This window comes from Mus musculus, chromosome 7, assembly GCF_000001635.26.
Source record: "Mus musculus strain C57BL/6J chromosome 7, GRCm38.p6 C57BL/6J".
Lineage (NCBI taxonomy): Eukaryota > Metazoa > Chordata > Mammalia > Rodentia > Muridae > Mus > Mus musculus.
The window spans coordinates 123,330,938-123,344,599 of NC_000073.6; the positions used below are offsets into that span (position 1 = coordinate 123,330,938).

Here is a 13,662-nt window from a genome sequence, read left to right on the forward strand (position 1 = left end):
GTGTGGTAGAGGGCGCTTTACCAGAGTTGGGGCCAACCCCAGATTTACTATTTGTTTTCAGTCCACATCTTTAGAGATATTGTTTTAAGACAACTAGAGGCACAGATGTGAAAGTCCAGCTCAGGGAGGGCTAGAGCAGGAAGACTGTGAGTTCAAGGCTTGGAAGGGCTACAGAGCAAGTTCGAGGCCAGCCTGGGCAATGCAGTAAGGCCTTGTTGTAGAACATTCGCCCAGCACGCATGGAGCTTGGGATGGGATCCCTAGTTAGGGGGAGATATATTTTGTTACCTGTAGCAGATCTTCACTGAGGACTTCGGTCTTCTCAGCTCTATGGGAAAACATGAAGTTCAGAATTAGGCGTGCAGGAGAAGTAATCTGTGAATCTTAAAAATGGCTAACTGGGGATTTTTTAACCATACAGGCAGGAGGAAATTTACAGCACAGGGCAATGTAAGCAAAACCAAAGGAAAACAAACAGGCTGAACAGCAGCTAACACAGGAGCCCATGGTGCAGGACAGTGGCCCTCAGCCTGGAGCCTGCTATGGAGGTCACTCACAGTCTTTCTCCAGGGCTGGCCACACAGCATTCTAGACTGACTCCGTGTATGGAGTACGACCCTGAATTACAGAGGTCTACACAGGCCATACTTTAAGAAACAACTCCTTTCTGAAGGCTTAATTAACTTCAGATCCGGAAATGATCACAGCTAAGTTTTCACAGCCAGACTTATGGAGAAAAACTGGCCCTAAATCTGTGAAACTTAGGCATCACACCATAGCAGGAAACATTCCTTTCTTTAATTTTTTTTTCCTTTCTTTAATTTTAAATGGAAAGAAAGGTATTTCCCAGCTTTCTCTTTGCAGTGCTTAGATCAACTACTGGATTTGCTGAACTTCACAGAGAACAGGATGTGGCCAGCTATCGGAAGCAGGGCAAGTCTAGGCTGCTGGAGTACAAAGCTGAAGAAAACTGCCCAGAGACCCAATTGCTCAAGGGTGTTTGCCATTATTAGGAAGGTGGTCTTCAGTAGGTCGGGCTGGGTTGGAGGAGGTAGGCCATTCGGCATACCCTTGGATAAGATTCCCTGTCTCTTGTGGTTTGGACCATGAAGTGACCAGGCTTGTTTGTTTCCCCATGACATTCTGTGCAACCACGGTGTAAAATGACAGAGCCAAGCAACCATGGATCAAAACCTCTGGAGCCAGGAGCTAAAATAACTCTTTCTTCCTTATTTGCTTAACATGGATGCAGCATGCATGTATGTGTGTGTATGTACATGTGTGTGTGCATGTGTGTATATGTTTCCCAAGAGTGTTCTCACATGTGCACAGGTGCACATACATGTATGTAGGTATGTATGCATGTGAAACCCAGAGGTTGATGCCTGGTGTCTTCCTCAGTTGCTCCCCATCGCATACACTGAAGCAGAGACTGCCACTTGAAGCCAGAGCTTACCAACCCCGCTAATCTAGCTAGTCATCTCGTGTTCATCCCATGTGAGGCCACCACACTTACCTGCTTTTTCACCTGAGTGCTGGGGACCTGAGGTCTGGTCCTCACAATCTTATGGCAAGCACTTTACCCACTGAGCCATCTCACAACCCACCCTGTCCTCAAGTGCCAAGTACTTGGTCACAAGTGGAGAATGCTTTTCTCTGCAGTTCATAGGGCTACTTATTGACATATAAAACCCTAAATTACTAAAGTCTCAAGTGTTATTTTGGACTTGTGGTTCAACTAGTGATTTGAGAAGTTGTTTGTGATACCTACCAAATTTCCATTAAAAATGAACAAGGAGAGTTTTAAGGAGAGAGAAAAGCTGAATAGTTAGGAGAGGCCCCAAATGAACTAGAAACCCGAGGACCTCCTGAAGACAGGATCTCACTATGTAACACTATCTGGCCTATAACTTATTATGTAGACCACATTGGCCTCAAATTTTGGGATCCACCTGCCTCTGCCTCCCAAATATTGGGGGTGGGGTGTTAAAGGTATGTTTCACACACCTAGAAGAAATGACTTTTTAACAAATGATGGTAGAATGCAGGGCTGCGTAATCTTAACCCAGAACTAATACAAGAGAAGAAAAAGCTGTAAAAGTGAAGGGAACCCTTAGAATGACCTGGACACCCCAGCTCAGAGCGGCACCACCTGTGGGCAAGGGAGAGAAGTGTCTGGCCATCTAGCCTACGCTTACAGTGGGGGCATGGTTATCAAAATGGCATTGCTACACAAAATGCCAACACCAGGTGTCACACAGTGCCCCAATTAAACTGGAGATACCTCGGGGAATGGCTCGCTCACCAGATCCTGCAGGTTAGCACAGACCAGGCCTTCTCAAACGAGAGGAGCAGAGGTTGGGGGAGCCAAGGCCCCAGTCAGCAGAAGTGGAACTCGGAACTCTGTGAGAGAATTCCACAGCAGCCGCTGACACTGCCCTCTTAGTCTTGCCTTGAGTAGTGTGGACACTGACGTGCCAACACTGGTAATCATGTCAGCCAGGGAAGTGTGGCGGGGGCCCACTGACCAGGAGATGAAACTCACACTCCAGAAGGAAGCCTGGAGTTACTCTTGAGGGACTCACAAACACATTAAGGCACCCAGAGCCCTCCATGCCTCTCATGGAGAGCCACAAGCCTCTCTCCATCCTGGATTGTATAACCTTTTCTTTTTCCTGTCTAATCAGGGCCCAGAAATCAGCACAGGGCCTCATAAGCTTCTGTCTGTACCTACTTCAACTCTGAAGCTGCTTAGTCCCAAGGCCTATTAAACATTCTCATAAACCTAAAAGGAAGAGAACAAAGGTGAAGAACAAACCTGTCAGCTTAAGACAGAGAAAACTTAACACACTACAAGCAGAGGGAACTTGTCCTACAGTTCCACTGTGGGCATGAGAGGCAGCTCCAAGGGATGCTTTAGCTGGTCCAGGAGAACTGACTGTGTGCAGTTCTTCCCAATTCCTGTTCACTGACCCCCTATGGGTGCCTTGAGGTAGAATATTAGGGCTGGATATAGCTCAGAAATAAAACACGGCACGTGTGAGGCCTAAAATCGGCTCCTAGGACTGAAAGGAGAAAACCAGGAAAACAAATATAATGCAACCACCACAAACAGTTCAGATTATTGCCTTTTAAATCTCTGGTTGTTTACATTGTTTTGTTTTGAGACAGAATCTCATGTAGCCCAGGCTGGCCTTATTATGCAGTTAAGTATGATTCTGAATTTTTGGTTCTTCTGCTTCTATCTCGTAAGCACGGAACTATAGAGGTATACTATCATACTGGCCTTTTGTAAGTTTGTAAACACAGTAATATAATAACCACAGTAAAATTAAGCAAATATAAACTCAAAGCAAGTAGTAACCTAAAAAAAAAAAAAAAACCTAAAAACTAAAGGTCCATAGACAGTCATAACACACTTCTATACTGAGCTGCAAATAAGTAGTTTTAATAACTTAGATATCAAATAGTAATACAGCCAAAAATTGTACCATGACTGTATTGGAAGAATGGTGGAATAGAAGTAGGGAGAAGTTCTACAAGTCAAAGAATAACAGCTTATACATATTGTTTACAAACATAGATATTTAGTAGCTATCAGAAAAAAATAGCTATAATTCCTTACTAGCTGCTACTAGGGAACATACTATAACTACACATATACAGTACGTGTAGACAGACTGTCTGTCTGTCTGTCTGTCTGTCTGTCTATCCTGTCTGTGTATGTGTGTCTCTGTGTGTGTTGTGTTATGGATCAGATTCAGGGTTTTGCAATTAGACAAACAATTTATCAATAAACTGTAACCCTCACCCAAATTGTGTGTGAGGGGGCAGAGGTAGAGGTCAGGTGTGCTCTTTAACCTCCACCTTATTTTCTGGGATGGGAGCTATCCAATTCTGCCAGACTGGCTGGCCTGCCACCCCCACCTCCACAGCACCGGCTTTTTCCATACGGGGAAATCAAACTCAGGACCTCATGCTTGCTTGCATGGCAAGTGCTTTAAAGACTGAGCCATCTCACAGCCCACCCACCCAACAGTGTAAAAACAGCCTGTTACTTACATTTTTACACCATGAGCCTTATATTGTTAGAATTACCTGTTACTTAAGGCAAATGGTATAACTATTAATCTCTTCAAAAGCTAGAAGAGTATCAAAATACTTAAACTCTCAAAGTATCCAAAACAGAAAGGAAATCTAAAATATTAGTATCCTTTCCCAAATTAACTTTTGCTTTAAATTAATCATTTGCTTCAAATTTAGAGGTGGGACTGTGGAGATGGCTCAGAGGTTAAGGACAGAGGTCTGGGTTCAATTCCCCCATAACACCTAAAACTCCAGTTCCAAGGGATCCAATGCCCTTTTCTGACCTTCTCAGGTACCAGGCATGCACATGATACACAGATAGACATATATGCAAAAACACTCACACACATAAAATAAAAATAAATTTAAAACGAATGACTGAATTAAGAGACATCTGCTCTGTAAAGGTACTGGAAGCCATGAAATATAATGACCACATTACATTAAACTGTTAACAGAATACTGTTTAAAAATGAATCTGCAGGCTGGGCAGTGGTGGTGCACGCCTTTAATCCCAGCACTTGGGAGGCAGAGGCAGGTGGATTTCTCAGTTCGAGGCCAGCCTAGTCTACAGAATGAGTTCCAGGACAGCCAGAGCTACACAGAGAAACCCTGTCTCGAAAAACCAAAAATAAATAAATTAAAAAAAAAAAAGGATTCTGCCTGTATTGCCTTTGTGGATATTTCTTATTACATTCATATAACTGCTTTTAGAAAACAAATCACTGTGGATCTTAATCAGATACTGGGGATACTGAAATTATTAAAAATTACCTATAAACTAGGAAACATTGTTTTAAACTGCTAAATTCCGATTATGAATTGTAATTGGGAAGTGGATAGCTCTTTCTACAGAGTCTCTGCTGGCTGTGTGGAGAATCACTACTGTCCTCACCACCAGATACAGTTCCAGTGACCCAGCCTGCCCTCTTCACTATGATGGTTCACCACTTTTTAAGCTCAACTGCTGCTCATTTGTGTATATTGCTAACATCACACGTGTGTGTAAGACACTTAAACTTTATTTATACTACCCCAAGATAGAGCCTCTCACCCTCTTCATGGCTCCTTCCTATTTCCTAACAGTCTCTTTTCTATTTTTAGTAACTATTTTTAAAGTACTCATCTTTACCAGAGGTGTAAAATTCCTACCAAGGAAAGGCTGGCAGTTCTTCAGAATACTGGCCGAGGTGCACACTCTGTAAGGAAGGAAACCCAGTAGAAAAGCTTGCTGAATTCCTAAGCTGTAGTATGTCATTGACTACAGTGCTTTCCACAAGGTGAATGTAGACTGTTAACTGACTGGCTGTCTCCAGTTTTAACTTGTTAGAACAAAGATTAGGACAATGGATTGAATGAAGATACCTAAAGGTGGGAATAAAAGACAATGGTAGAAAACAAGCCCCTTGTAAAACATTTGCTAAGCAAGAGTTTCGAGCCAGACATCTTGCTACAGACTTCAACTCTGTACCCTTAGAGTCTCTTTGTGTCCAAAGTTCTGTGCTTCAAAGTACACTTCAAAGTTTCCTGTGCCTAATTAGGAGAACAATAGCATCAGGAAGGACCTGCCCACTTGCCATGTCACTCTGGGGCTTGTTGTTTCCTATGCAGGCCACTTTGCAGTCCCTCAAAGCATTTACATATGGCTTACTCCACACAGAATATTTGCTATCATTTATTTATTTATTTGAGAGAGACAGAGAGAGATATGCATTTGTGCACACATATATGTATATGGAAGCAAGAGAAGAGAGAGACAAAGAGGCAGGCATGTGTGCACACACACGTACACATACATATATGGAAGTCAGAAAGGCCGTCAGGTAGGTGTCCTCTATCACTCTGAGATTGGGTCTCTTACTCAACCTAGAGGTCACTGCTTTGGTTGGGGTGGCTGGCAGTTAAACTCCAGGAATCTGTAGGTCTCTGTGCCCCGTTGCAGGAGTTACATACTTACGTGGGTGCTAGGGATTGAAACCAAGCTCAAGCTTGTTCATCAAGTGTTCTAATCTGCTTAGCCCTATCCCACCCCAACCTCCCACCACCTCCCCAGGTAGGATTTTTCTTGTAGTTTTTCTAAAGCCCTAAGATGTCTCCCTGGAACTCTCAAGTCCTCAGAGCAGCACTGTGGCTCCCTTCACTCCCTTCACTGTGGCTTCCCTGTCCCTGGACGAGGTCTGGGGACATTCAGCCATCCGCTTATCTTTCATTCAGCCTACTTACTGAGCAAGGAGAAAACATAAGTATTTCCAAACTGGTTGTGAGCCACCATGCGGGTGCTGAACTCAGGACCTCTGGAAGAACAGCCAGTGTTTTTAACCGCTGAGTCATCCATCTCTCCAGCTCCTAGTACTTCCAAACTGGATCATTCAACTTAGAAAAGCAGAGTTTTGTAGTGCACAGTAGCCTCAAAGGGAAAGCTCTAGCTGGTTTGACAATCCTCCCATGGACTGACTCGTGGGCTGACTTATAGCAAAGCTACTGTCATGGTGGCACCTGCACAACAAATGCCACTGTTGAAAATGCCCATGCAGTCTCCAAGATGATCACTACTACATAAACAGGTGCCTAGAACATCTGCCACGGGACCCCCAGGGCTTCCTGGTCAGACTAGAGACCCAGAAGTCCATCCACACCATCATAGTAAGCTGTGTGCTGCCGTCAGTGACCACTGCTGGCCAGACTGAGGCACTCTAGCATCTGAGAGCAAGCAGCCATCCCTCCTCCTGAGCACCGAGTGCAGAATTTACCTGCCATGCAGCAGGGACTGGGGAGATCCTCACTGTATGACGGACGGGTGCCACCAAAACCTGACTTTTACTTCAAAAGAGGCAGTAAAACAATTCCAATGTAACCAGGCAGAAGAGCGGCTGTGGCACAGAGGACTGCCTTCCCCAGCAAAACCCACGGCCACTAACACAACTAGGGCAGTACTTTTCAAAATGAATGTGTTTAAAAATGAGGAGGAACGAAATGAGCATGGTGGTGTCGGCCTATATCTCGTGCTCACTGGGGAGGCAGGAAGTCAGGAGTTCAAAGTCATCCTCAGCTAACAACAATCAGTTTACTGCCAGCCTCGGCCTCAGTAAGATCGTGTATCAGAAAACCAAAAGAGTAAGTGCACCTATATTACTATAGACGTTTAACTTCTAGATTAGAGAGGAGGGAAATCATCCCTCGCTCCTGTCACTCCACACTGCAGGTGAAGCTACTGTTATCAACTTACACATCCTTCACTCGAAATCTAAACTAGTGATTCCCAACCAGAGGTGACTGTCCCCTTACCACCACCCCAACCTCCCAGGGACATCTAGTGTGGACTTGCTGTGCTGGGAGTGCAAGACGACCTCCACTCACCGCATCACACTGTTTTCTCCTTACCAGTGCTGACCAGGGGCTGAGTTTCCAGCTGCATTAGCGCCCACTGCTGCTGAACACCCTGCCACACACTGAGGGCTTAGAGGATACAAATGCATTATTAGCTTGCAATTCTAGAGGTCGAAAGTTCAAAGCAGCACTCGCTGGGCAGAAACTCAGGGTCAGCACTGCCAGGCTCTTTTCCGGACAGTTGGAGGAGAATCCACTTCCTTCCTTCCCCAGCTCCTGGAAGCCACCCGCATTCCTTGGTCCTTTCCTGTACTGTGCAGGACAGCAGCAATGGACACCCTGTGCTTTTCTTCCCAGTCACAGCTTCCTATCAGGACGCTCAGTGACTCCCTCCTTCCATGGCTACCTGAAAACCCAGTGTCACTGCTCCTTCTATCTACGTGGAGCCTTGGCTCCCCTCTGCCATTACAAAGTCATACATGCACAAGTTCTGGAAACTACCGTGTGGACACCTGTAGGGACAGCAAGTATCCTTTTGCCAGCCACAGGCCCTAAATATGAACAGTGCCAAGGCTGAAGAACCCGATCCCAGTGATACATTGACACACATATAGAATCATGTGTATGTGACAGCCATCCACACAGGTCTGACAGGCAGACATACCTGAGGAGCATCCTCATAGGTCAGAGCCCTCAGGCCTACCTTGTAAATACCTGTATGTGCCCCTGCCTGTTTAAACACACTGAGGCCACTACATGAAACTAAGGCAGTGCTTCCCAAGCCCCCCTCCCTGTGGAGTCTACTTGACCATGACTAAAGACGGGTCCAGGGTATCAACACCCATATCACAAACCGTTCTGCCAGGGCTGCAGGAGCCCTGTAAGAGCCCTACTGAGAGCGGAGACACCACAGCTAAGACAGCCGGTGTATCTTAGGCACAGAAGAGCTGTCTCAGCTGGTCTCTCCCTCAATTCTTACATCAACTCCATGAGGTAAGAGCTTCTACCAGATGAGCAAAGTAAGGCTGTGGAAGGAAACTTGCCTATGGCCACCCTATCAGAGGCAGAGACTCTGATTCAAACCCAGCATACTTCATCCTGCAGCCTTCTCCTTGTTTATCCAAGGGTTCAGCAAACTACATCTGCAAGCCAAAGCCAGTCAGAGAAGAGAGTTTTTATTATTTTTAAATAGTTTTTTTTTTAAAAGAGGAATAATGTTTTATAGCACTTGAAATTCAAATGTCAGCACGTGCGATCAGGTGTGTGTGCATGCTCGCACTTGTGTATACATGCATGCATACATATGCATGTGTGTGCACATGTGTATGTTTGTGATGGTCACTGTTAAAACTTTAACTTGCCACAACTTGAAATCACCTGAGAAAGCCTCAGCTGAGGAACTGTCTGGATCAGGCTGATGTGTGGCGTGTCTGTGGGTGATCAGGCTGACGTGTGGCGTGTCTGTGGGTGGTCAGGCTGACGTGTGGCGTATCTGTGGGTGGTCAGGCTGACGTGTGGCGTGTCTGTGGGTGGTCAGGCTGACGTGTGGCGTGTCTGTGGGTGATCAGGCTGACGTGTGGCGTGTCTGTGGGTGGTCAGGCTGATGTGTGGCGTGTCTGTGGGTGGTCAGGCTGATGTGTGGCGTGTCTGTGGGTGATCAGGCTGACGTGTGGCGTGTCTGTGGGTGGTCAGGCTGACGTGTGGCGTGTCTGTGGGTGGTCGGGCTGATGTGTGGCGTGTCTGTGGGTGATCAGGCTGATGTGTGGCGTGTCTGTGGGTGATTATTTTGGTTGATTGATACAGAAGAACCCAGACAGTTGTGGGCAGTGCTATTCCCTAGGCAGGAGATCCTGGACCACATACGAGGAAGAAACAAGCCTAGAGCAAAAGTGGCAGCAATGAGCAGACGACATGGGACATCTGTCTCTGCCTGCTCTGACTGTGCATTTGGAATGATCATCCGCTAAACTCCGCTTAACTTCTCCTCAAAGACAGACTATAATCTGGAATGTCAAACTAACTAAACCTTTTCCTCCACCAAGATGCTTTTTTCAGGGTGTTTTCTCACTGTCTCAGAAATGAAGCTAGGATAAACAAACACAGTCTATAAATAAAGTCTATTGGAATACTGCCAGGCCTAGCACTGCCACTACCAACGACTGTTAGGGGTAGAGCTAAGATCTACCCCCAACAATCATCAGAGCTCCAGGAACTCACTAACAGGGTCTTTATGGAAAGTGCATGCCAACCTGGTCCACATCAGCAGCTCTGACCAGGCACGGCAGAGACCTCGAAAGCTAGCCTTTCAGCATCATTCTGTGGACTAGTATATAAGGAGAGTATCCACTACATTTTCTTTCTCAATATTTTGCATTATATTCAAGATGTGCCTACTAACTACACTGAATGGTGGTGGCTGAGCCGATCCAGCCCTGAAGCAGAGGCACATCTCAGGGATAGTCAGTGGTGACAGAACCAATGAGAAAGTATGCGTGTCTCCTCACCCCTCCCCATCCCTCAGGCACACACAGAGACAGTAGACTATCTTCAGTTTGGTCTCTCTTCATAAACAAACCTCAAGTCAGAACTGAAATGAGCACCTATCTCTATAAGGAAGGGTTCGGCTAGTTTTCTTCTGGAAAGACCAAGGAAGAAACGTTCCAGGCTTGCAGCCTACACTGTGCTACGGTCGGTTGCTCAGCTCCACTGGAAGTAGCCATAGATAGCACAGGGATGGATTTGACTATGGCCCAAGACTTCACCTTTAAAAGTTTTTCCTTTTCAGTGTAGAGGCTCATAATTCTACCCTTGCTACGGTATCTGGGGTAAACAAGCATACAGATGGGGCATCAACACTGATACCAAACACTAATGCCATCCCATGTCTGAGACCACACAGCTGCCTTCGGTTTATATACTCACATGTAAGATCGCAGTCCTGCCCACACATCACTTGATATGTAACAACAACAAAAATCTACCACAGAAAGTTGAAATAATTTTTAATAAACTGATTTTAATTCTAGTTATCTAGAAACAAAACAGGGAAGCCTCAGTTGGTCAGGAAACCCCAGTGTTCTCCCCAGCTGGAGACTGCACACATCATGACTGTATCCACAGGGAAGTGACAGAGGCAGGCTTACAGACTAGAAGGGGATCTCTGTCCCTAGGAATTCAAGTTTGTGTGATCCTGTTACAAATGCTTCCAAGACCCAAAGAGCTGCAGGCCTGGGTGAGCTCTTACTATTTTCTCTCACCAGCTCTGCTGTCTTCTTGAGCTGCTAAAAAGGAATCTGAAATCTACTTAATTGGATTTTTAAAAATAAAGGCCCCTCTCATACTTTGTACATCAAACGATTTGTTTCACATTCCACTGAACAGTTTACAAAGTCCTGAGTTCACAGACCTCTAAAGGGGTCATCTGGGGGAAGGGGATTCCCAGGCATGACATGCGAAAGGAAAGGGTGCTTGTCCTGGAAAAGATCATACGGAGTATTTAAGCAACGGCACAGGCAGAGACAGCTAAGCGTTCTGCACTCTGAATTCCAAACCTAGAGTTTATCCAGCTTCTTTCTCTAAGATGGAGGTAATTTACTTTTATTTTAACAAATATGAAGCCTTATCAATCTTAACTGAATCTTTTTGGAGGATTATTGAATCCCGGTCAGTGACTAAGCCCAGCAGTCACACTTCATCGTCCTCTCACATATGTGAGCATGCCCACAGCTTTCTGCTGGCTGGCTGGCCTTTCCCTCTGGCACACGAAGTGGAATCTTTTGCTGGCCCTTCTCTAACCACATGGCCTAAGTCTCAAAGCTCCACCAAAACTTTTTGCCTATGGCAGGGTCCAAGGAAACTTCTCCACCAGCAGCACACTGCACTTCTCAGTGGCGTCCTCTTTAGACTCCCTGAAGTCCCGCATCCCCTAGCCTACTTACAGGTCTGTGTTCACCTGCTTGGACCTGGAGGAGTTTCAGACTGCAAAGTTTCTTTTTGAAATCAGAAACAGGTAAAATCAACAACAACAACAAAAACCGAACATTCAAGTTACTGTTAAGGCAGAAAAGGCATGGAACACCATGGCCTATGGGAGAAGTTACAGGAAGCGGACCTTTTTATTGCTATGCAAGGCAACAAGAGGCCAGGAAGAGCTGAAAACCTCATAGAAAGTCGCCAGCAGTCTGGGTGGGGCTCAGTGGCCGAATAACTGCTAAGCATATAAGAGATGTGAGAGGCTTTAGGCTCTATCTACACGGATAGATGGACAGACAGTCAGTCAGACAGACAGACAGACAGACACACACACACACACACACACACACACACACACACACAGTGCCAAAAGACCACAAATTGAAGTGCTCTCTAAGTTAACTACATCTCGCCTTTGGAAAGTGAGTTGCACAGAAGTCAGGGTATAGATGGTGACTCAGTTCCTAATTCAGTTCACAAAGCAGCTTTGTTGCTCAGTTGATGTAAATGGCAGCTCTGGGAGGGGCCTACTGTTTTTAGTGAACCACTCCAGACCCAAAGAATAGTGATGAAAAGAATAATACTAAAGATAAAAACAGTGGCTGTGAGCCGAGCCTGAGTTGCTATCACTCCTGGCATGGCTGGCTGAGTGGAATGATTGTCAGGTTTCACTGTAACAGGGAATGAGGGATCTTACATGGGATGATGAAAAATTTACTAGAAGTGAGTTGGACATGTAGAACAAGTGTCCCCTAATGGCGCTGTAATCACTGATGGACCAAACTCATGCACAGGTAAGCAGTCCCATAAGATGCAGCTAAAAACTCCATCACCAAAGGGCAGTGCACTGGGAGCATGGTGCATTCCTCCCACATTTGTAGAGATGCTGCTGTAAGCACAACCTTGCTGCCCATCACAGGGAAACAGCACAGACAATTATGTTCAGGGTATATAGTACTAAATGATGATTAAAGACAATGGTTACCACTTTCCGTATTTACTACTTGTTCTAGTTTCATTTCTGTTGCTGTGATAAAATACCTTGACCAAAAGCAACTCAATGGGAGCAGGTTAGATACTTATATCAGTTTATAATCCCAGGTTACTGTCCATCATTAGGGGAATTCAAGGCAGCCAATCACATAACACCCACGGTCAGAGAGAAACGAATGCACACATGCTCATGTGACTACGCTCAGCTCTGTTTCTTCATTCTTACACAGCCAGGGATCCCAAGCCAAAGGAATGGTGGTGCCCTCCCTGAGCTGGGTCTTCCCATACCAATTAATTTAAGACTATCCTCTACAGACACGCTCACAGGCCAACCCAGTGCTGACAATTCCTCATTGAGATTCTCTTCCTAGGTAATTCTAGATGTGTCAAGTTGTAATTAACTCTAATCATCACAACTACATTTTTCACTGTTATTTTAGAATGTACTTCTTAAGTTGGGTGGCACGTACCTTTAATCCCAGAGGCCGAGTTTGGAGGACTGATGAGTTAGAGGCCAGCCTGGCCTATGGAGTAAGTTCCAGGGCAGCCAAGGCTATGTAATAAAAAGACCCTGTCCTAAAAAAGAGAGCAAGAGCAAGAGCGAGAGCGAGAGCGAGAGTGAGAGAGGTACTTCTTTATTTACTATGGCAATAGCTTCCTATATCTGACTGTCTGGCTCTGGTCATTTTCTCTTGGGATTTATTTAATCTCTATTATACGTTGCACAACAGAAAAGCAGGCCATATTACACGGCAAGTGTATCATCTATATGTGTAAGTACACTCCATAATGGCCCACAAAGATGAAATCACAATACACTTCTGAGCAGTGCCCCTGTCCTAAGGTCCTAAGGAAAACATGACTCAATATCTCCATGCCTGGACCCAACACAGAACCACTGGGAGTTGGCAGCGCATGATTAAACGTTTATGGCATGTATGCATGTGCATGTGTGTATAGCACTTTTGAGCACATGTGGAGGCCAGAGGTCAGTGTCTGGTATCTTCTCCACACCCTTCTGCCTCCCCTGCTCCATTCCTTTACAGAGAAAGCTCTGCAGCTGATACCTAAGCATAGCTGGCCTGGGGCGACATAGGAGTGCAAGTCTTAGGGACAGCAGAGCAGGGGGAACCTGCACTAGGGCAGAGCAGGGGGAACCTGCAGTGAACAGCTGGCAGGTACAAGGCTAGCTTAAAGCCTCTCACATACTAGGCGGAGAGCACTCTTCCTAGCTCAGTGCTGCCCGGAGAACATCTCAAATGTGTGACTCATGGTTGGAACTAC

At 45.6% G+C, this 13,662-nt stretch overlaps 1 protein-coding gene across 9 annotated transcripts in view; it reads right to left on the minus strand.

The window, feature by feature from the left end:
* Arhgap17 (Rho GTPase activating protein 17) overlaps positions 1-13,662 on the minus strand; it is a 90,800-nt gene that overhangs the window by 51,789 nt on the left and 25,349 nt on the right. For all 9 annotated transcript variants that reach the window (XR_869745.3, XM_006508201.4, XM_030242982.1 and 6 more), the window contains exon 2: positions 289-328. Coding sequence is in view for 6 of the 9 variants with exons in the window: in XM_006508201.4 (XP_006508264.1) it covers positions 289-328 (40 nt within the window). In the remaining 3 variants the exon portion in view is untranslated. The remainder of the gene's footprint in view (positions 1-288; positions 329-13,662) is intronic.